At 42.4% G+C, this 21,902-nt stretch overlaps 2 protein-coding genes across 4 annotated transcripts; both read right to left on the minus strand.

Annotated features, from left to right (window-relative positions):
- Positions 1 to 2,600: 2,600 nt before the first annotated feature.
- Positions 2,601 to 9,470, minus strand: LOC102214955 (dnaJ homolog subfamily B member 6-like). The gene is made up of 8 exons (XM_005751600.2): positions 9,093 to 9,470; positions 6,682 to 6,788; positions 6,150 to 6,259; positions 5,920 to 5,985; positions 5,257 to 5,367; positions 5,014 to 5,157; positions 4,698 to 4,902; positions 2,601 to 2,806 (listed from the first exon to the last, which is right to left on the minus strand). Exons 2-8 carry the CDS (start codon positions 6,744 to 6,746, stop codon positions 2,701 to 2,703), a joined length of 807 nt encoding a protein of 268 aa, XP_005751657.1. The 5' UTR covers positions 6,747 to 6,788; positions 9,093 to 9,470; the 3' UTR covers positions 2,601 to 2,700.
- A 541-nt stretch (positions 9,471 to 10,011) lies between these two features.
- exoc3 (exocyst complex component 3) lies at positions 10,012 to 21,516 on the minus strand. 3 transcript variants are annotated; one of them, XM_005751603.1, is made up of 16 exons: positions 21,410 to 21,516; positions 20,100 to 20,298; positions 19,633 to 19,852; positions 19,335 to 19,507; positions 18,454 to 18,666; positions 17,921 to 18,099; positions 17,445 to 17,561; positions 17,179 to 17,296; positions 16,781 to 16,906; positions 15,958 to 16,058; positions 14,926 to 15,036; positions 13,691 to 13,832; positions 12,899 to 13,021; positions 12,593 to 12,754; positions 12,063 to 12,184; positions 10,012 to 10,391 (listed from the first exon to the last, which is right to left on the minus strand). In XM_005751603.1, the coding sequence occupies exons 2-16, from the start codon at positions 20,241 to 20,243 to the stop codon at positions 10,187 to 10,189; spliced, it is 2,256 nt and encodes a 751-aa protein (XP_005751660.1). In that variant the 5' UTR covers positions 20,244 to 20,298; positions 21,410 to 21,516; the 3' UTR covers positions 10,012 to 10,186. The 3 variants fall into 3 exon arrangements, with proteins under 3 accessions (XP_005751660.1, XP_005751659.1, XP_013770977.1); XM_005751602.2 differs by having other exon boundaries at positions 21,335 to 21,516; XM_013915523.1 differs by having other exon boundaries at positions 20,100 to 20,301; positions 21,335 to 21,516.
- Between the last annotated feature and the right edge of the window lie 386 nt (positions 21,517 to 21,902).

A 21,902-nucleotide genomic window follows, 5' to 3' on the forward strand; every position in this document is an offset into this window, starting at 1 on the left:
AAAAAAAAAAAAAAAAGATGTTGATGTGATTTCCTGAAGCTGGAGGATCACAAGGAGCTACCTAGTTAGCTCATTGCACTGGTGGTTGAACTGGTTGTGTGATGCAAGCGTAGCGAGTTTCTCTTTCACCTGAGAGCAGCTGGAAAGCAAACAATCTGTGGTTGAGCTCTGACACACTGCTGCCCTCTTCTCTGCAATCTACCCTTAAGCCAGTTAGTCCTAACAGTAAATAATGCAGAGCACGGCCAACGTGATACAGCTGATATTGACAAACTCCTCGATACTAATCAGATCTCTGAACACAAAGTTATGTACATTTTTGCTACAAATACATAAAAATAATATTTGGGGACAGGAAACAGGGAAGCACGGGGAAAAATTCAACACACTTGAACGACAAACTGTAAAGTATTCATTAAACTCAATGGATCCATCAGCCGCATGGAGGAACCGGACAATGTTGTCCATCATATACTGGAATGATGAACTGACGTGACCACAACAATCATAGGGCACCGTCTGAAAGAACGTCATCCACCTCTGGCAACAATAACAATATCATTCAGTGGAATTCTGTATATGATAAATGGGATCATTTAGATAAACAGACCATAACGTACTGGGCTTTGAAAAAGACACAGATCCAGAGAATAATTTCTTGTCTGACATCAGTGACACTGTAGCTCAGGAGGTAGAGCAGCTCATCTACTGATCCGAGGGTTGGCGTTTCCATCCCTGGCTCTCTTGGTCTGCATGCCAAATATCCTTGGGGAAGATACTGACCGTAAGTTGCTCTGCGATACATCCAACAGAGTATCAATGTCTGCGAATGTTAGTAAGCACTTAAAACTATAGAAGAAAGAGCTTGGGTGAATGTGGCATGTTGAATGAACAAGAGGCTGTGAGGTCAGTTCCTTGATCATTAATATGCAAATCCTGGACAGGGAGGAACGCTGGTTTGAGTGAGGAACCAAGGAGGCCAAGGAAAAGACCATCTCTGAAACGAGGAAGATGTACCTGAGGGTCCATCTGTCACCATCTTACAATGCTGTGATTGCAGCCATTCCCCAACTCTGTGTGAATGCTACTCACCGTCTTTGATCAGTGGTCATGACAATTTGCATATTAATGATCCAGGAGCTGACCTCACAGCCCATTGTTCATTCAGTGGGCTGGACCAGTTGTGCAAATGTACTGTTATAAGGTTGGAAACCTGCAGTCAGCTGAGACCGAAGAAGCCACCTGGATGAGTGACGAAATGTTTCTCCCACTGAAGACGTCCAGGTGGACAAAATCGACCTCTTGGGATTTACTTACCTGGAGGATTGAGCATGCATAATGACAAACGCATTGAATGTTTTTCAGTGTCACACAGGATGTTCACGATGAAGAAGTCAGTTCTGGACAGCTGCTGATGTGCCAGTTAAAAGAAAAGGATATTCCCCTGAAGGTGCTGGTGCAAACAGATCACGTCAGCAGACAGGTATGCTTCTTTCGTTAGGGGACTAGAGTCATTTGGCACAACCAACATGTTTTAGATTTTTGTTCTAACATAAAATAAATAGTCAACTGTGAGGCAGCTCAGAGAGAATGTGGTAGGAATATACTAAAATACTTGATGTTTTCACTGCGGTCACTAATACCCCTTTAAGGTTTAAGACTAAATGTGTGGCCTGTTTTAGCTCCAAAGAGGAAGGAAACCACAAAGTTCAATGGGAAGATTCATTTTTCCTCGGTTCTCAGGCCGAAGATGTGATGTAATCCAGGCCTGTGTAACGACGAGTAAATCACTAAATCTGCAAGCAAGGAATTAAACTACTGTAAAATATTTCATGGTGGTACAATCGTTATAATACTGCTGACCGATACACCTGAGAAACTATTCATTTCAACACAGACTGAATAAATAAAGAGACCAACGAGTTTTTAACCACGATGGACACTGAAACAGAAGCTGTTCATCTAAATCCCTGAAAACTTAAAGCCAGAGCCAGCGAATATTTCAACATCCTGAAAACAGGATGAAACTCAAGATTTATTGGTTTACAAAGTACACAAAATTCCTTCCATATTCATTTGTCATTTATGGAACGCCTTCCATCAAAAGCTTTGACATTAAGACTTGACATCAACAGGTATACATGCATCATTAAATAAACAGAAACACAGGTATTAGAACATATAAAATTGCAAAACACATCCTACCAGCATTGTGTTTTTAATAAAAATAAATAAATTAAGAATCGGTTAGACACGCAATAAACGTGGGGTGCTGGGATAGAAACTTCTGACCCACGTTTCGAAATGAGAATCATTTTTTTCCCGATTCAGATGAAAGAGCAAAGTCACGCCTCGTTGTGGATGACGCGAAGCTCAAAGTACTGAAATGGGGAAGAACATCAAAACAATACTGTGGTCCCAAACGTTAAAATAACACCACCCTGAGCAAAAATAAAGGACGGCTTCGATTCATAGACAACAACTAAATGCATAGAAAACCCTTGGAGTCAAAGTGTTGGTTAACAAATGAGAGTCAGCAGGGGAAGGACATGAATGGAACAGCACAACGTAAGTAACCAACTAATGAAACACAGCTATTATTACATTGTTTTGTTGCTTTGTTTATTCCACTGTGAGCTCAAGTTTTATTGGGATCGCGGTACTGAGGTAACGTCTCCAGTGGAGGATGTTTGCGTGTCTTCACTTGTGTTCCAGTCGCAGCAGCTGCTCTTTGCCATTAATGGTTAATGAGCGTAGCCGGCCGTCCTCTTCCACCTCAACTCTCTCCTGACCGTTCTCTACAATTCTGCAGAAACAGAGAGCATTACACCATCTTAATCGTGAAAATCCGTTTACACGTAAATGGGAGCAGCATTCGTACCGCTCGTCTGCTGGTGCAGTGTTTAGTCTGCTGAGATGTTGCTGAGATGATGATTAGGCCGGTGTAAACATGAGTCTAACTAAGCCTCACCTCCTACTTCCTTCCTACTCTCCTTAACTCCTGCCTACACTTCAAAAGAAGAGCTGTTTTTTTGCACACTGGGTTTTTTGGAAACTTCCCTCCAAATTAAATGGCAAAAGTGTGTTTGGCTCTTTCTTCTTGATGCTGTTGTACTGAACAAAGTGCTGAAAATTACACCGGAAACACCTCTGGCTGCTTCTATACACCGATTCAAGCAACGGATCTTTTCCACTCCGAGGTCGCAATTTGACAAATGTTTGATGGTAAATGGTTCTTATATAGCGCTTTTCTGCTCATCTGAGCACTCAAAGCGCTTTGCACAACTAACATTCACACACATTCATTTGGGGTTAGTATCTTGCCCAAGGATATTTGGCATGTAGACTGCCAGGAATCGAACCACCAAGCTTCCGATCAGTGGACGACCGGCTCTACCGCCTGCTACAGCCACCCCATGTTCATGTTGGTTCAGTTTGAAATGAAACCATCCATTTGTCCTATGCACTGATTTGATGTGTCGTTTGCAGGCAGAAGTTGGAATTGATTTAAACCAATAAAAAAAGAAACTGTGTGAATGTGAGCACCTGTATGGAAAGTGTAACCTGCACACAGGAACACCGTGAAGAGTTAAAGGCACAAATGTACAGGACTGGTCCAAGTCTCGATTTTAAATTCACAGTAAGACTGTCCAAAAACATCCATCATCTATCAGACCACGTTTACATCACTTTATAAACATCAGGGATTCAAAATGCAATAAGCCACGTCTGATTAAACTGTGACTCTGTGGAAAGGTAAGAAACAAAAAATGTTAAATAATGGTAAGTAATAAACTGGCAGAAAGCATGAAGCATTTATTCATATCATCTCCGATCATCTGGCTTTTGCGATGCAAACATCCGTACACGGTGCTGATAGCAGTCAGGAAAAACCTGTGGCAGAAAGCTTAGACCTTTTTCTGATTGATACGATTTCCACAGCAGTTCACAACTATCAGTGACAAACGTGCCACTCAAGGGGTCCAGAACAGAACTCAGAAAGCATAGAGCCAGTTATGTTGTTGGACATCCACACAACAGGTTACATGCACTGGAAACACTGGAAATCTTCTGGGTTACAGAACGTGAACGGTTTGTTTACATCAAAGTGACTATAAGTATAAAGACTGTGGGCTTCTTCCCGCTCACAGACCAGGAACACATGGACATTACAAAGATGGCTGCCATGTGATGAGACTATTACTACAGGATCGCCACGTACTAAACCTCAACCAATGTCTGCAAAGCTGATACCAGGAAACCTTCAGCCTAATCTGACTGATCTCAGCTGTGATTAAAAAGCATTCAGTTTTCATACAGTACATCCAGCTGAGGACGTTCCTAAAATTCCTCAGAATTCCTCTGAGAATCGGTGTCGGCCAGCTGCTCTCGCTTCATTTTTAACCTGTGAAAAGCTGCTCAAACAGCTGCTTCCCTGACAAGTGATGCATCGGATGGGTTATGCATTGAAAGGCCTCACTGTGTTGCTACACCAGGACGCGATGATTTGTGTTCATCTCTCATTAAAGTTCGCACGACTGTTTGGTTTAGAATTGGGCGACACGGAAGCTGAGCTCACTGATGACACCACAGGATGGAATAAAGATTTGTGCACGATAACTGAGAACACGTTAACCGTACGATGCACATCACTGCTATGTGAAGATTTTGTCACATGCTATCTGGCAGGTCAGTACCTTTTAGTAGTGATCTTCCTGCCGTTGACGGTCTTGGTGGAGGTAGACACAGATCGAAAGTTGCCCATGCTTCCTCCTCCTCCTCCTCCAAAAGAGGTTGATGAGAAAGAGGTGAAGCCGCCTCCTCCCATACTGCCCATTGTTGTCATGTGACCCATGTGACCGATATGACCCACGGCGCTCATGGAGCCAAAAGAACCAAAGGCTAAAAGTAAAAAGTTGATCTGTTTAATTCATTTAAGCAAATGATCAACGCTGCCAACAGTTTTGGAGCCACTCTGCAGCAGCGGGAGCTTTACGCTGGCTAACAGCTTACCTGGGTCAAAAGGGGAGAAGCCGGCACCGAAGGCTGGGAAACCAAAGCCCCCCAAAAAAGGGCCACCTGTCCGGCTACGACTTGCCCGGCTTTGGTGCCGCCGGCCACTACCAAAAAACGAGTCATCACTAAATGGATCTGCACCTGAGAGGAGAAAGAGTCAGAGCGCAAGAATAACTGAGAACCACAGCAGGAGGCCCAAAGTCTTCAAACATGCAGCTCAAAGCTGGACGGAGGTCTTACCAAAAAAGTCTGCAAACGGGTCTCTGGCACCAAAGAATTCCCTGAAAACATCTTCTGGGTTACGGAACGTGAAAGGTTCATGGAAATGCTCTCCATTGTGGAAGTGCGCCCCTGAAACATTGAGTCAGTCAAAAGTGATGTTAAAAGTGTACATCCGGCCGGAGCCGGAAAATAATTCCAATTCCTTGGAATCGTTAAATCTGCCCGCCTAACGATGCCGCTTATCAGGTCTCGCACTCTCGCTATGATCAGCTGATTTCGTGTGTCGCTGGAGGGAAATAGTGACGCAGTCTCCAGCGTGGACATTCATTTTTATTATACAAAAGGATGAGGGTGCATGAGGAGTGTACTGCATTGCTTTTAAGAAAAGTGTGTGTAATATGTGCAGTAATGACTGAGTGATGGGCCCAGCACTGATCACAACAAAGAGGGGAAGCACCTCCAACATGCACAAACATTTGAAACACAGCATGGAATTATTCTGTGCAAGGGAATTGATAACGGGAACTGGAAGTTCCATCCCTCTGTGCACGATTTGACAATCTCCATGGAAAATGTTAAAGTGAACGCGATCACATCGTAAAAATGCTGTAAATGTGATCTCGTGCCAGTGTTCAAACCTAGCAAACAAAGTTACAAGTGCATTTAAAAAGAGACGCTTACCTCTTCCACCGTTGCTCCCCGTCAGCCCCTCTTTGCCATAACGATCATATATACTCCTCTTGTTTGCTAAAACAGGAAAGTGACAAGTTTCAAAAGCTGAAAACAAACTGTGGGAGAACAGTAATAAATACAATACAGAAATACAAGGATCACCGAAGAGACAGAGTCGTGTGTTTCCACTGAGTCGACCTCAATGAAAACACACCGTCACACACAGATGTGATACAAACCATCAGACAGGACTTCATAAGCCTCCGACAACTCCTTGAACTTCTTCTCAGCCTCCTCTTTGTTCTCTGGGTTTTTATCTGGGTGCCACCTCAGGGCCAGCTTTCTGTACCTGCACACCAGAAGTAAAAGGTGCTGTTGCAGTGAAAACAATGAAAGCATGGCTTTACCATCAATGAAAAAGTACAGATGTAAAAGAGCAAAACATGAGCACTTCTGATCTGAATTTTCTGACCAGGTTTCAAAGTGAAATGTGCCGCCATGTGCCAGCTGAAGCCTCGAAGCACGCTGCACAGCGCTATGTTACGCGTCACGTTATTCATGCACATGTCAGAAGGGAAACTATTGCTCTTCTCACAAAGGATAGTTCATTCAGCTCCCAGGTGGTGCAGATGTGACGCAGCTCTGCACCTGTTAGCTTGAACTCCTTCAGCAGTTTATTAATAAAGAACCAGACACAGCCTGAGAAAACTGCAGGCGATGGCATCTCTGTGCAGGTTCTCAGCTAGGACCACATTTAAAACTTCAACTCACGCTTTCTTTATGTCATCTGCAGACGCATCCTTCCGTACTCCTAAAACCTGGTAGTACTCCACCATGATGAGTGGATGACTGGAGAAACTTCAGAGAGCCTGGTGAACCTGAAACAGTGAAGACAGCCACTGCTTATTAGCTTGATCGACTTAGCAGTGAGAAAGTCTGCAGAAATATTGAATTCATGCCTCTCTGGAAGACTTTGGATTTGAGGAAGTCTTTTTGTGGGATCGCAGTCAAACAATCAATTTGTTAAGAAATGTTCCAGCCCGAGCCGAGTGCCTCGGGTGTGTTTGCGTGGCAGCTGTAATAAGATTAGATCAGATTCTCTTAACAACAGATACGAAACTACACTGGCTCCTTCATTACCTTATTCAGCAAAGAGGCACTTCCAACGTGAAGCGCGTGTTGCATTCGTTTCTAGAGAAACCGAATGCTTTAATAAAGCCAAGATGAATCAGGTTTCAGAAGTATAAACAGCTGGGTGCTGAAAGGAATTCTGTGAAACTCCACACAGAAATGGTGGTGCTGGTTCCCAGGATGTTCCTGCTGTGAGGCAACAGTGCACCACCATGCTGCCTCATAGGATTTAATTACTTCCAGGGTGGAGTACTGTAATTCGTTATTATCTGAAAAGTCTTCAGCTGATCCAAAAAGCTGTACTAAGAGTACTGACCGGGACTAGAAAGGGAGCGCATCCTTCTCATACTGGCTTCCTGTTAAATTCAGTGCTGAATTTAAAATCCTGATCCTCACATACAAGGTCTTGAATGATCAGAGCGGATCTCAACTTGAAAACCTGACAGTACCGTATGAGCCTGATACAGCCCTTTGCTCTCAGGCTGCAGGCTCACTCGTGGTTTTCAGGATGGCAACTACGTCCTTTGTGTGACTGTTGGGTCTTTACCCACAACACGAAGCTGTTGTTGTGATTTGGTGTTTTAGAAATAAAACAGAATTGAACTGAAATTGAAAACTTTTTTAAAATGAACATTTCTGCATTTCTCTGGCACAGGGCGTTTCCAGGGGTAATGGGTGGGACTGTGTGATATGGTGTTTTTATGCTCACTGTACACAGAGCGTGACGTGACATCACCTGGTGCTTCGACCTCATGACTTTTGCCACTGCAGCCGGGTTGAAGATACGATCGTGTTAGTTTTTATTACCATTTTAATGATATTCCAGCTCAGGAGTTAAAGGGGAACAGTTTAAAAAGTTTGCAAAGTCCTTGCTTCCAGTTGCGACTTCTTCTCTTCCAATATCAGCTCTCATGTGGTGGTATTATCTGAGGCGTCCTGCGCCTTAATCACGGGCAGCGATAGAGCAGTACAGAGGCTATACTGCCGCCCTTAGCCCGATCCCTGCTCTGGTACAAAAGGATTAAAAATAAAAATGACATTATCAACAAGAACCTTTGTGGTAATTTTTAAGGTCCCACCTGGTGAGAATTTAGTTAAAATAACAGGTTAAAACTGGCCCAGTAAGTGGAACTCTCCCTTTAGAGAGGCAGCGAGGACCACAAAGCAAACATGATGGCTGTGGGACACTCGCTGCTCTACCACTGAATCAGATGCTGTGTCATAAGGTGGAAAAGGGCTCCCCTGGTTCAGTGTAGGCAGGTTATGAGGTCTTCTGGTCATTTTGAGTTATAATTCTGTGGATCAGTCATAATGTTGTACTTTATAGTTAGTTTTCATTTGGACTTTTTAATCCAGTTTAATTTGGAGAGTGGGCTTGCTCGCTTCAGTTTTATTGGTTGTAAACGTTTCGTTTCAGTTACTTTAGTTTAATTTCTACTAGTTTCAACCTTAGTATTAGTCTTTTTATATGAGCGTTATTAAAGTATGGAGGGCGTATGCCGTGATTCAGAAACATCGGTGCAGGTATTACAACAAAAACAGAACTTTTTGAAAGCAGCGCCACTCTTCAAATTAAAAATAACTGAAAGACTTTGACTCTTCCGAGCTCCACCTTTCAGTATTCTGAACATAAAGATGTAGTTCAGCCCTGTGAGCCCCTCCTGTGCACAGACGTGTGGCCTGAACATGAAGACCAACAGCTGTGTCTCGACTTTTATCTGCCAGCTACATAAATAGTCTGAAAACAGGCAGACTGAGAAGATTTAAACGTAAAATGGAAGAATGCCTTTCAGTTACCATCTGAACCGGACGAAAACTCACTGGGCTTCACTTCTCTGAGCGGAACCCAGAGTAGCTGCTGCTACCCGGCTAACAAGGGCTGAAAGAGCCGCTAATGGTAACAGCGAGAAGACTAAACATAAGTATATTCAACAGAAAGCGATCTCACTGAAACACTACCCGTACCAGTAGCTGCTTGGCGAACCTAAAGTAAGCTAGCTCTGGCCGGCAGTAAACAAAAGTCGCCATATCGTGAAGGCTATCAGTCTTACCCAGCGGAGGATCGGCAGCTGCACTCTCAGTCGGTTTGTCGAGCAGACACACGGTCTGATAATTGGGACGCGACAGAAACTAAAGAGGTTTATTCATCTTCAGCAATCTGCACATTCTCAGATTTAACACAACGTCCTGTTTCTTTCTTCTTCCCCGCCTCGCGTCTTCTTTAGCTACGACGCTTAACAACAAGCTTAGCGTCTCTATACCGCCGCCCACCGGACACAGGCTGCATAGCTGCTGACCGCTCGCTGAAGTGTCCAGGATTTGGACAATCATTAAACATTTCCAAACAGACGTATGGGAATTCGTCTGTCGTATACTTTTCCCCACTGTCAGTATTCACAGCATGTTCCGTGTCTAACACCAGCACTGTACAGAACCTGGATACAGAAACTTCTTGAACACGCACGCCACAAAGACATGCATGCCAGGTTCATTGGCTGTAGGTGTGCACAGTTGTCTCTCAGCAACAGATTGGTGACCTGTCCATGGTGAACCCCACCTCTTGTCCCACAACATCTAGGATGGGGTCCGGCCGAAATACGACAGTGAATGAATTACACTAGGAGAGCATCAGCTGATTCTCTGGAGCCTTTGTCTGGTTGGTTCTAGCTTCTGGTGGTTACCAGAACTTTTTGATCCAGGTGTTTTTCATGTGAACTTTCTATGAAATATATTAAAAAACAAACACTTGAATACCACGGCCTCTTGAGTTATTTTTCTCTTAAGGTATCCTGCTTTTGTTCCATTTCTTTTCATGCTCAGTCCATACAGGTAATTTGAAGTATCGGCTATTAAAAATGAAACTAAGTTAACTGAATGCTGTACACAAGTCAGGGGACAGCTAAGGTACAGAAACATGACTGACAAGAAACAGAGTAACACAGGGAAGTTCAGTAAAAGGAGAGGACAAAGTCTTGTGATGCAGTCCATTTATACAATACAAATTGGATTTGTTTAAGCAGGCATGTGATCAGGAAAGAAGGAACAAAATGAGTGAATACAGAAAACAGGCTGCAAGAACCAGTGAAAAATAAAGTATCCTTTGTTATGCTAGTGTGACCGAAGGAGCTGGACATGGAAATAGGCTTTATTTTAGCAGCTTTGAGGTTGCCATGGAGGTCATTGTAGTCATGGTCGTCATGGCAATGGTGGGCACAGCGACGTCTTTAAAAATGGACTGTGTGACACCAGAATGTGACACTTTATTCTCGCTGAGCGTTCCGATGATCATCTGCCGCATCTCCCTGCTGGCATCACCACGCACAGCAAGCAGCGCCTGGATGTGCTCCTCCCTACAGAGAGCCGGAGGGACAAACAACCTCAGCCACGTATAGGCAAACTCATTATAGACACATGCTGTATTCCGCGTGGTGTTGATGGCCTTGGTAGCACTGTCACGGCTCACTCGGTGATCAGGCACACTTCAACATTAGTTGAGGCACTCTCTTTTTAAACTAAGTCTGAAATGCTTTTTTCTCATGGCACGGTCATGTTTAACAGAAAGAACACCAACACGATTCAGCGTGCACGCCCTCATCAAGATGTGTAAACAGATTGCATGAAAAACTCTCGTTTCTAACGCTGCGACGTCAGGAGCAAGTTCCCACCTGGAGTCAGAGTGGAATATTAATCAGTTCATGTTTTAACTTTGTATGTCTTCCTTCCAAAGAGCACTTTAACCAGAAGCATTTCAAAGTGGACATGAAGCACTACATGTACAAAGGCGAACTTACACCATGGAGCTCTGCTCTCAAAGATGTGATTCTGTCTGTGAAGCTGGGTTTAAGAAACAAATGCTTAAAGTTTGTTTTAAACCTGGTGATGTAACCTTGTGTACTGACAGAAGATGGCGCCAAACACTCAGAAATGTAAGCACTTCTTAAATCCAGCTACACAGACACTGTTACAGCTCTGTCAGGTTTGGAGAGCAGGGCTCAGTAAATGAGCTTTATACACTTAGTGCTTAATGTGCACTTAAAGCTCCAAATCAGTAAACACACAGCATTGGGAACAATAAAACTGATAACTAAAATGTATCAAATGAAAAAACTATACCTTGAATATTTAATCCACTCTAAGTTTGTTAGAAGCTGCTTGATTTCTTTGCCCTGGTTCCCAGCACCAGTTCTGGATCTCCATTGTGGTTCCCTATAACTGCCACGGAGTCTTTCTTTTAAGTCTGTTTCCTGCAGCCCGTGTTTGGGTCATCACTCGTGGTGGTCTAATGGCTGCACTGTCGCAGCAAAAGTGTCTTGAACCCTGGCTGGGGCCTTTCTATGTTCTCCCTGTGAACGTGTGGTTTCCTCTGACTACATCCTCCCTCAGTCTAAAGGCATGCATGGATGTGAGGTAGATATATAGAATAAAGTGTTGGTTAAGCTTAAAAACGAATAAATACTATGTGAGTATGTTGCATTACTCCTACACTAAACACACACCTAACAATAAGTACTTTGATGACACGTTCAATACTTCCAGATAAATCCAGCGTTACATCTATATCAGTCTCTGACAGCAGGAAGTACTCTCTGTGCAAACTGTCCTGTTTCATTTTACTAGCAGACTTCACAGCTTTTTTTTTAACTGTTAATTATTGTCAGCCACTCCTTGGCCACGAATGTCATGTGACACTGTGCAGCTACAGTAGAAATGTATTGTGGTGGGTAAAAACCTTATTTTAAGGAAAAGCAACCTAATGTCTTTTATTCAAACTCAGATCTGACTGGTGACACTATTTGTGTAGGTTTTTTCAGGGTAACTACTGCAATTAAAGCTTATGCTATTTCCTCAAATGACCATGAAAGCAGCAATGTGAGAGAAAAAATGTTTAGTGTAAATGTGCCATATAAAAAACGATCCCATCATTTCAGTTCTTGTATATGTCTAAAGTACCATGCTGAAAATATGGGAATGATGCTGGCAACAGCTGGAATGCTAACCAGCGTTAGCATGTGTCTGTGTACCTGATATCAGGATATTTAGACACCAGCGTGGAGACCTCCAGGAACAGCAATGTGGGGTCAGTCAGCTTGAACACTTCTGCAATAGCAGTGATGGCACCACAAAGCCAGTCCGTGTCCTCACCCTACATGGTTAAAAAACAAAAGAGAACCAAGAATATTTTCATGTGCTGCTGTGTGAGGATCGTGTGTATCATCTGCTTGGCTGTTAAACTCTTCACAGTACATCAATTAGAGTTAGGGTAGAAAATCCACACGAAAACAAAACTTGAAAGAGTCGAATCTGAGCTCATTTAGGTCAATATAAGAATGAATGAGGTATTATGTTAAATGAATATACATTTGAAATATATTTTAGGAAGTCAGACATTATTGTAGTTCATTGTTTTGATTAATCTGAATCATTGTAGTCACTCGAGATCCTGGATTTTTGATTTTCATGAGCTACAAGCCGTAATTATCAAAATGAGAGAAGAAGCACACACTGTCCACATATTTCCATACCAAAGAGCACTGCACACGTGTGAACTTACCGCAGCCAATTTTCTAAAGAGGAACTTGAACTGATCAGCTTCCTTCATCATCCTTTCAGCTCCCTCCTTTCTCTCGTCAGGGTTTTTAAAAGTGATCCTCTTTTGCATCACTGCTTTAATGTACTCGACTACCACCCTGCGCAGGGCCTCACTCGTCATCTCCTGCACACAGCACATAGAGCAGGTTAGTCCTCAGAGTAGAATTACACTACAGCTGTGGAAGCTACGCAAACAGCTCAGACCTACATGCTGAAAACATCGTTATTCAATTTCACTGGACTCTACGGCTGTTTGCAAAACTTCTACCTGATTGAAAGGTTTCTTAATCTTGTTGAAGTCATTGAAATAGTCCTCCACCGTCACACAGATGGTATCCACAGCATGAGAGCCTGTCAGCCACTTCCTGGTCAGCAGTTCGTTCAAGTGACTCTGGAAAATGCAATGAGAGAACAATTTGTAATCAGTATATAAACATCAGAGGAAATTCTTATCATTCATTCGTAATGCTAAAACAAATCCTCAGTTTAAGAGGCTTCACAAGTTCCTGTGAAACAGCTGCACCAGCTGTTTCACAGGAACTCAACTGCACCCTCGACTCACTTTCAGCTGATAAATCTGTAAAGTTTTTGTGTTGTTATTGTTACAATGTGTGAGCAAGGAGAGCAGGCTGCTCATTTACTCGCTCAAAGACCCTCGAAGCAACAACACCTAACATACAGCAGATTCATTTGTCTCTTATTGATCAACAGGAAATATATAATGGATTTAAATGTGATTATAAACACCTATATTCCTTTGAAGTGGACACCAAAATAGTAGCTAAATGCTTTGCTGCAAGACTAGAGAAAGTACTTCCTCTGAAAGCCGTGGACTGAACGTGACAGGCGTGTTTTCTGGACCACCCAAACAGTCAAACACTACTTTCAGGCTCCGTGCAATGAACACGACTGGCATCCTTTTATAATATATTTAATAAAAATCTGATTACAATATCAGACCGGAGTTTTGTTTTATAGAAAATGAAACTAGAAATACAACAAACAAGATATAAACATGTAGTAACTATAGTATTATTAAAAATATACTTTGTTTTTTTACCTCAAGATCAAGGAAAACTTCATCTAACAGGAACTGACAACCCTCCTTTGCCACCTCATTGAGCGTCCTCTCTATGGCAGCATCACTGTCAGTGGGCTCTGATGACTGAGAGTACTTCCTCTTCAGGCTGTTGATGGACTCCCTGAGTGACAGATGGGACCGTTTACAAATGAATCTTCATAACACGACTGAGCCATAAATCAGTTTCACTGACAGACGGCATCAGCGGTGAGCCGCTTTCACCAGCCTGTGTTTACAGAACACATCACACCCTAGTGGCTTACATTAATATTGGCATATTTTTGCATGTTTTCTCACCATAACTTCCAGAACACCACTTCTGAATTTGTGATGCGAAAAAAACAGCATGCAAAGTTTTGAAAACGAATTAAAACATAATAAATAAAACAAGGACATATAACCTTATAACTGTTTAAACAGTACAGTCATTGCTAAATGTAATACCAGTAAAGCATGAATTTGGGTAAAACCTGTGCAACAATAAAAAACATGATGCAACATCTTCCAGCTGACTGCAGTTCATAAAGAGTGACGGAGGACTCTACGAAGGACTGAGTAGCACACATTGCTGACAGTGGCTTATACTGAACATTTCACAGCATCAACCAATAAGCAGAGGCCTTTATGAAAAAGGGACAATCCTGTGAAATTCTTATAATGACTGTCCCATTGCTTTTATTTTGAAAATCAACACATACCTGTGGTCAATAAAATAACTTCCTGTATAACACTAAGGGCTTATATTTTGAAAATCCAAAAGTGTCTGGAAACTGAGGGCTTTTATTTTGAAAACTTGACACACTTTGTCCCTTCTGTTAGCCGCTGCTGTCTCTTGTGCACCAGGATGTGTGTAACAAACAGGAGCAGCTGATGAAAGTGATTTGCCTTCATTAAGATCTCAGCACATCACAGCTTTGCACAGCTTGAGCTCAGTGTCGCTGAGCTCTTACTGTATCAAGCACAGGTAAAAACAGAAATCTTCAACAATCTTTGCCAGCACGCTGCCAGCCAGTGTGATTTGAACTTGTCTGAGATCATTCGTAGATGCACCTGTGGTGTCACAATCTTAGGTGTTCATGCCAAGCGCCTGCCTGCCCAGCGAGCTGATGACAATACCCCATCAGTCTGTTATGGCTGATGGGGTGAATTAGAGTAATCCACCTCTTATTTGGATGATATGTTAACACTAGTTCATGAATGAAATTACAACTCACTTAAATGTCTGGCAGTTGTTAATGATGGCTATCATATACTGTACATAGCACTGAGGCAGCTGCCTGTCTCTCAGGTGCTCTTCTTTGTAGCTCACCGCCTCCTCCCTGTACCTGCAAACAAAACACACATAGTTACTGGTAAAGATGTTCCCGTAGTTTGTTCTCTTACTTGCTCTCTAAATGGATGCAATTACTATTGATTATTAGCTACTTTTAATTTGGAGAACCGGGGACTTTTATGAACCACGTTGAGGGTGTTCATTTTGGGCCCAATGTTGTAAGATGCACTTGTAGCACACTTCCCAATGAAGTGAGAACAGAAACAATTAGAACCGGATTTATTCATCACAATGATCCAGATTCTCTCAAATGTTTAACAGCTTCTATTCAATGATTAATGACGAAGCCTCATCACGCTGGTTTTAACTGCTCCACAGTTTTTCAGAGAACTGTGTGAATTGTTTCAATCTGTCAGTCTCACAATAAGTCAACACCAGGAAATGCAGACTAATAATTCTCGCACACATTTTAACTCATTCACTGCCAGTCATTGGCAGTGAATGAGTTAAACAATGGTTATGTTGTGTGAAACTGTGGTGTGAGGGTGCGCAAAAAGACAGCAGATGGAATAAGAGTACTAAAGGGCCATTAGTATATAGTGCTGTGCAGCGTCAGTTCATTAAAGTTGCTGGTGAATGATTTTACCTGCAGCACCAGAATGGAAATAAAGGTATTTGTCAGTGTAACTACATGCAGTGAGTTGTCCCTTAGTGTACACCTCAGTGGAACTATTAAGTCCTCGTGAAAAAAGTGGTGCACACAAGGAAATAGCTGCAGGAAAATACAAGTTTGTTTGCACAGCGCTAGGGTTTGCATATGTCTGAGCATGAAAATCAAGGCCTGCAACTCACTACTCCAGGAGGAGCTTATCATAAAGCTGTGGTTTAAATGACACCTTCATAAAATTCAAAATCACTGACGTTTTTCTTGAACTGTTACAAGAAAAGTAAAAAAAGCGTATGACAGAAATACCTGAGGAGGAAAGTGTTCATTTGTTTCAGGCAAAGCTTCAGAACCTTTTCTTTGAAATCTCCATCAATCTGTGCAGCAACTTGTAGGTTCTGCTCAAACATCTGAGGAGTCGAGACAGAATCAGAGGAGCACTTTCAAGAAGCAAGTACAACGTAGCAGACATCACACAGTACACTGAATGTCACAGCAAATCCTTCAAACTGCAGTCAGTGAGGGACAGCTTCAGTCTAACACTGTGCCTGATCAGTGTGACCCCGATACTTCCCCCACCACGCTTTAGATCTCATTTTTTCTTCATCAAGTGCAGTGAAAATGAACTGCTTTTAACAATGAGCAGTGTTGGAGAGTAACTAGTTAAACATAACCAAGTTTAATTACAGTCGTATAAAACTATCTCCTCCTTTCTGTGCTCTGCCTCTTCTCTGCCAACCAAAGTGCATTACTGCAGCAGTGACCCAGGCTGAGGCAGGGGAGCATGCCAGTGAATAAGCAGAGACAAATGTTTACAGGAATAAAAATGGTGCAATATCAAAAGACACCAACCGAACAGAACGTGTGGAACCTGTAAAGGATCCTCTGCTACTGTTGAAACATTTTTACAAATAATCAAGTGCAGTGTGTTTCAAGTAGTTAAACTAATTAAAATAGTTACATTTTAAAGAGGTAGCTAGTAATGCTATTGAAAAAACAGGCGTGGTCTGTAATATGAGTGTTGACGCCAAGTTAAAAAAAAAAACAGTGTGGACATCATCTGGCTGAGAACATTCACACGAGGCGTGTTATAAATCTTACAGCTCTGTACGGGCTCACTCCTCACTGTTACCTGAAAGACGATGGCCGGCAGTGTGGTCTGATAGTATCCGTCTTGATCAGCCTCAGGCTCTGTGTCCTTTTGCCAGTCTTTCTTATCCGTTTCCAGGGCCTTGCGCAGCCAGCCTGTTATATTAGACTAAAGACATGAACGTCAAACAGAAACAGGAATTGACTTGATTTCTGTTGTTTGTCATTTTTAATGAGATGCTGACATTACAAGTTACAGATATGAGGACATGAGGAGTTGGTTTCTTTTGCAGTTGGATGTTCAAGGAGCCGGCCTACTGTAGTGCAGCACTCACAGTTTTTAATTGCATGAGAACTTAAACTGCACAATATACTGTATAAATAATTACAGGCACAATAACTTGAATGAGACAATCCAGAGAGTTCCTGGTAGCAACTTACTGTAAAGGTCTTCACATATTTGCTGAGCAGGTCGTCCACCACCTCTCGCGGCAGCAAAGGCTCCAGCTGGTGGATGTCACACTCTGAACAGAGCTCTGGATGGCCCATCATCTCCACGCTGGGACAAACACACACACTCGTTGTATAACAGTACATCTGTCACACCTGCAGATTCCTCATGAGTTTTGCTCAGCAGTAGTAAGATGCCCCAGGGTTAGGTCAGTTTACATACATGCTTCCAAGCAAAGTGTGCTTTGTGTGTGTACCTCTTATATGTGTTGAGGACCCACGTCAGAAGAGACACAATCTCATTAGCCTCCAAGTCCTCAGAGGCCAGTTCTTTGACACGCGTGGACACAGCATTATGGTAAAGACGGAAAAACCTGAAACACACATACAGGGTGCACATGTGGGTGAGCACGTCTGTGAATACGACACACAAAAGCATATATGTAGAATATATCGTTGACTCGTGTTTATTTAAAAAGGACAATGCATACGCATGAACACGAGCACTTAAATACACCAGATTTAGCCAGACTCATTTTCACATGTAGTCCTGGCGGGGAGCTACTAAATGTACAAAGCCCTTATCTCACTATGGAAACAGTTTGATAGATCTGCAGATCTTCAGTTTTTTAGTGATGTACAGATAAGCTGAGGATTGTTGGGACTGAAAGACATTTATAGACATTTAGCATAAATGCGACTTCACACTCTTACAAGAAATGATATCGCTGACCTGTTGAATGTGTTGTAGTGTGGAGGGAAACACTGCACCATGAGATTTTTGACAACAATCAGATCATCCAGAACATATTTCCTGGTTATTTCTAGAAGACGAACCAGCCACATTTTATCAGCCTCTCTTGTGACTGCTTGTGTGCCCTCAATGCGGGTGCTGACTGTACCCTCCAACACCTGCAACAGAATCCACCAAAGGCTTCATAAATGCTCACTGGCTTTGTGGCTGCGTCAACCATGAGTGCAAACACAGGTTTAAATGAGTCAAAGGGGTCTCCATAAGTGGATGGAGATCACTGCAGACATACACCACATGGTCAGAAATACAAAGACTGAAATATTTTATGAAGAAAATGAAAATAAAAGCAAAGGCAAATTAAATGTAAACAAGTTTTGGATAAGTACTCACAAACACAATGACTGATACGATTTAAGAAGAGTTGGCAGGTACTTAAAAAGATGTGGAGAGTTTTCAGACCCTTTGAAATTGTTTTTTCTCTCAGTATTTCCAAAGTATTATCCTGTTCTGACCTCAAACATCTTGTCCTTCCACTTTTTGGGCCGCCCAGGCGGGATGAACCCAGTCTGCTTTTTTCGGTCAACCATACGCCGATCAATCTTCTCCTCCCGCTCAATGATACGAACTACTGACACCAGCATGGTGGGGTCACGACGAACTGTTACCATGGACCGCTGCAGTACCATCCATAATTGTTTAGCCAGCTCGTCTGACAGTCCCTGAACCTGGAAGAGAACAGAGAGAGCCAAAGCTTTTTGAGCGGCTTCTCTACAACTACCTGTGTTGAACCAGGCCATATTTTTAATCACAGGATGTTTTTGTCTGGTTAAATAAAGGTTAAAAAAAAAAAGAATGAACACAAGTTTAAGGCATTGGTGTCCCTTCACGAAGCCAGTCAAACCATTTTTTCTCATAAACTGTATTTTTTTAAACACTTTTACTATCTGAGATTTTTTTTCACTTTTTTCAGACGTAGCTCTTTTATGCCTTTTCAATGCTTTCAACATTCAGAGTTTTCAAATGACAAAAGCACCTGCACTGTGTGTGAATGACACTGACTTGTCCAATCAAATTCTTAAACAAGGCAGGTACTGCCAGTTGACCGGGGCGCACGAACTTGTACCCAAGAGGACAATTCCAAGTGACAACTGGAACTCGGCTTTGCATGTATTCCACATGCATATTATTTGCATGAACTTTAAGCACACTGTGATGGAGTTTGACCACCAAATGTATTCTAGCAGGCACGTGCGCGCAACCACACAGGTAGTCTGAGCAAACTTATTTGTAACGTTTGTTGTATTTTGTGATGGATTTTGTTCCAAGCTATATTTTTAGGGGCAAGGCTGCCACTGGTCCAACTCTCTGCGTCGACTTTGCTATGTTCGCTTACATCTTCAAAGTAGATGGAAATGAGATGCATGTCACTGGTGTTCCTGCTGTCCATACGGTACTGCTCATACATGAGGTCATCACGTGAACACTCCAGCTCCATCAGCTTCCTGTGGGCCTGCAGCAGCTCTGCCTGCTCTATCAGCTGCTGTGTCTCTCCCACTATCTCTGGCACTAGACACAAAACAAAGGAAAAAGACACCCATGCCAGTAAAAACCAAGAGCAGATAAGGTTTCTATAGTAACAGAATATTGTTGGCATCTTTTAGATTGAAGTTTTTAGGTTCAGCTAAACTTACCAGAGAAGATATTTTTTAGGTTTTCCACAGCAGCAGCCAGCTGGCTGTGCTGAACTACAGCATCCTTGACATCTTTTAGGTTTTCAATGGTGTTAATGCTCTGCCTCCAGTCTTTACTGACATCAGCCAATGAACTCTGGATATCTTTGACATCTAGCAGAGCACTGTGCAGCTGGGTCAGTCCAGTCCGAACACCATCCAACTGGGACTGAATGGCTGCCTGAAGAACATCAAGGACCACCAGGAAACAGATTCATGTTCAGCATCATTGTTGAATTACTGGGACTTAATAACCTTGTGCTATATACAAATGCTTTGCTTTCTTGTTTAACGTGTATCCATCTACTGTGTAGATTACTAATGAATACATTCTCTATAAAAAAGCATACCTTTATCTTAGCTGTTATTGAATTAAATAGTAGACATTGCTAAGATAACAACAACAGTACACACAGAGGAAACATCACCTTGAGCCGCGCTTCCACTGACGCCTTTTTACGGGCTTCTCTTCTTCTGTATTGCTCCACTTTATCCAGCTGATCTGACCTCTGCAGCATCCCTGCCACACGCTGCACTGCAGTGGCAACTGCCTCCCTGCTTGTTTCCTCCATAGTCCTGCTCAGCAAATAAGGTGTCAGGTGTGTCCAAAGGTTTCCACACGAGGACCTGCTTAAAGAGAGAAATATCAAAAGGGCTGATCTTTATGTAGCAATGCTTTGCTTTACAAACTTTAACACTCATGACTGGTTTAGATACCTTGATTATTGTGGACATTAAACACTACGTGTATAAAGGCTAATTTACACCATAAAGCATCTAAAACCTGGCAGGAATTTTCACACTGTCTGGATTTAAGAAGTAAGTGTTTTGAACATGTTTAGCACCATCGTGTGCCAGTAATTCAACCTAATTCAATCTGATCTACAGATGCTCTTATCACTGTAATAACATTTTGAACGCTGTAGGCCATAACAAGATCATCTGTATCCTTCTCCAACTCTGTTTCTGTGATGAGCTCTGAAACTTGACTGAAACGCTTCAAATAAGCGATTCCTCTGCAGATGATCAGTTAGCTGTTTAGCAACTACTTTTTCAAGAATTTGCGATAAAAGGAAGGTAGTTAGCCACTGGTTTTGGGGACTGTATGCTGCGGGTCTAAGATGGTATTCCACTTGTGAAGACACATACAGATTTCTAGGTCCTGTTTATAAAACCAACAATGCTGTGCAATTATTGAAGGTAATGTCTAATCCTGACACATCACATGCACGTGAATGTCACGTCCATTGTTTTCTTCCGGTTATCCCATCCGGACGAAGGGGCGCTGGAGCGGTCACAGAGCAAGAAGCGGACTAAACTCTGCTCTGTCGCAGGGATAGAAAGCCGTTTCCAAATGACTCCGGCACAGCCTTTGTCTTCTCGACAGTACTTCACTGGCAGACACTGTTAAATGGCTTCTGTGGTCCTAATGCCGCCGCCTAACGTTAATGCAACACAACAAAAGCTAGTGTTGTTTTTGCACTGACAGCTATAACACCGCATCCGAACACAGTCGTGACTGGATCAAGTATACAATTCAACTAACGGTGAAATGAAAACAGATGATCCAACGTAGTAAATGGATGCTAAGCTAACAACAGGCGAAAACGTCCCAGTGTCAGCGACAATACAACAAGCTAGTTCTTCAGACCCGGACACTTACCTCACCTAAGGCAAAACCAGAGGGGAGACAAAAACCATATCTACCAGTATTAAATATATTATTATTTCAACTAACACAGCCTTTGTTGTCGTTGTTCAACTTCCTGCTCCCAGCAGCGCAGGAGACGCCTGCTGCTCCTTCTTCTTGGCTGTTGACAAACAACGAATTGGTGAAATACCGCCACCAACTGGTATGGAGTGTGGATCCACATGTCACACAAATGCGTTTGTCCAAGATAATTAAATATGGCCTGATAACTTTTGCTTCCTGATTTATTTCTAAGTCAATCAATTAAATTTAGTTTAAGATTAAATCCATTTAGGCTTTCAATCAGTTTTCTTGCTTCTTCCTCATACAGTGTAATATAACATTCTCTATTGTCTCATCAATACTCACATTTTTCATTGCAATGTTTCCCTAAAACGAATAGTTTAGCCCAGTGTGCCGAAATCTTTTTTTCTCCTCCTTCCTGTCCTTTCTTTCTCCCGTTGTTTTTGTCATCTCTCCTTCATTTTGTGTTTGTGTTATATTTTATTTTTATTGTACTAAAGCGGAACAAAAACAGTTT

This window comes from Pundamilia nyererei, unplaced genomic scaffold (assembly GCF_000239375.1).
Source record: "Pundamilia nyererei isolate P.nyererei 1_Seehausen unplaced genomic scaffold, PunNye1.0 scaffold00318, whole genome shotgun sequence".
NCBI lineage: Eukaryota > Metazoa > Chordata > Actinopteri > Cichliformes > Cichlidae > Pundamilia > Pundamilia nyererei.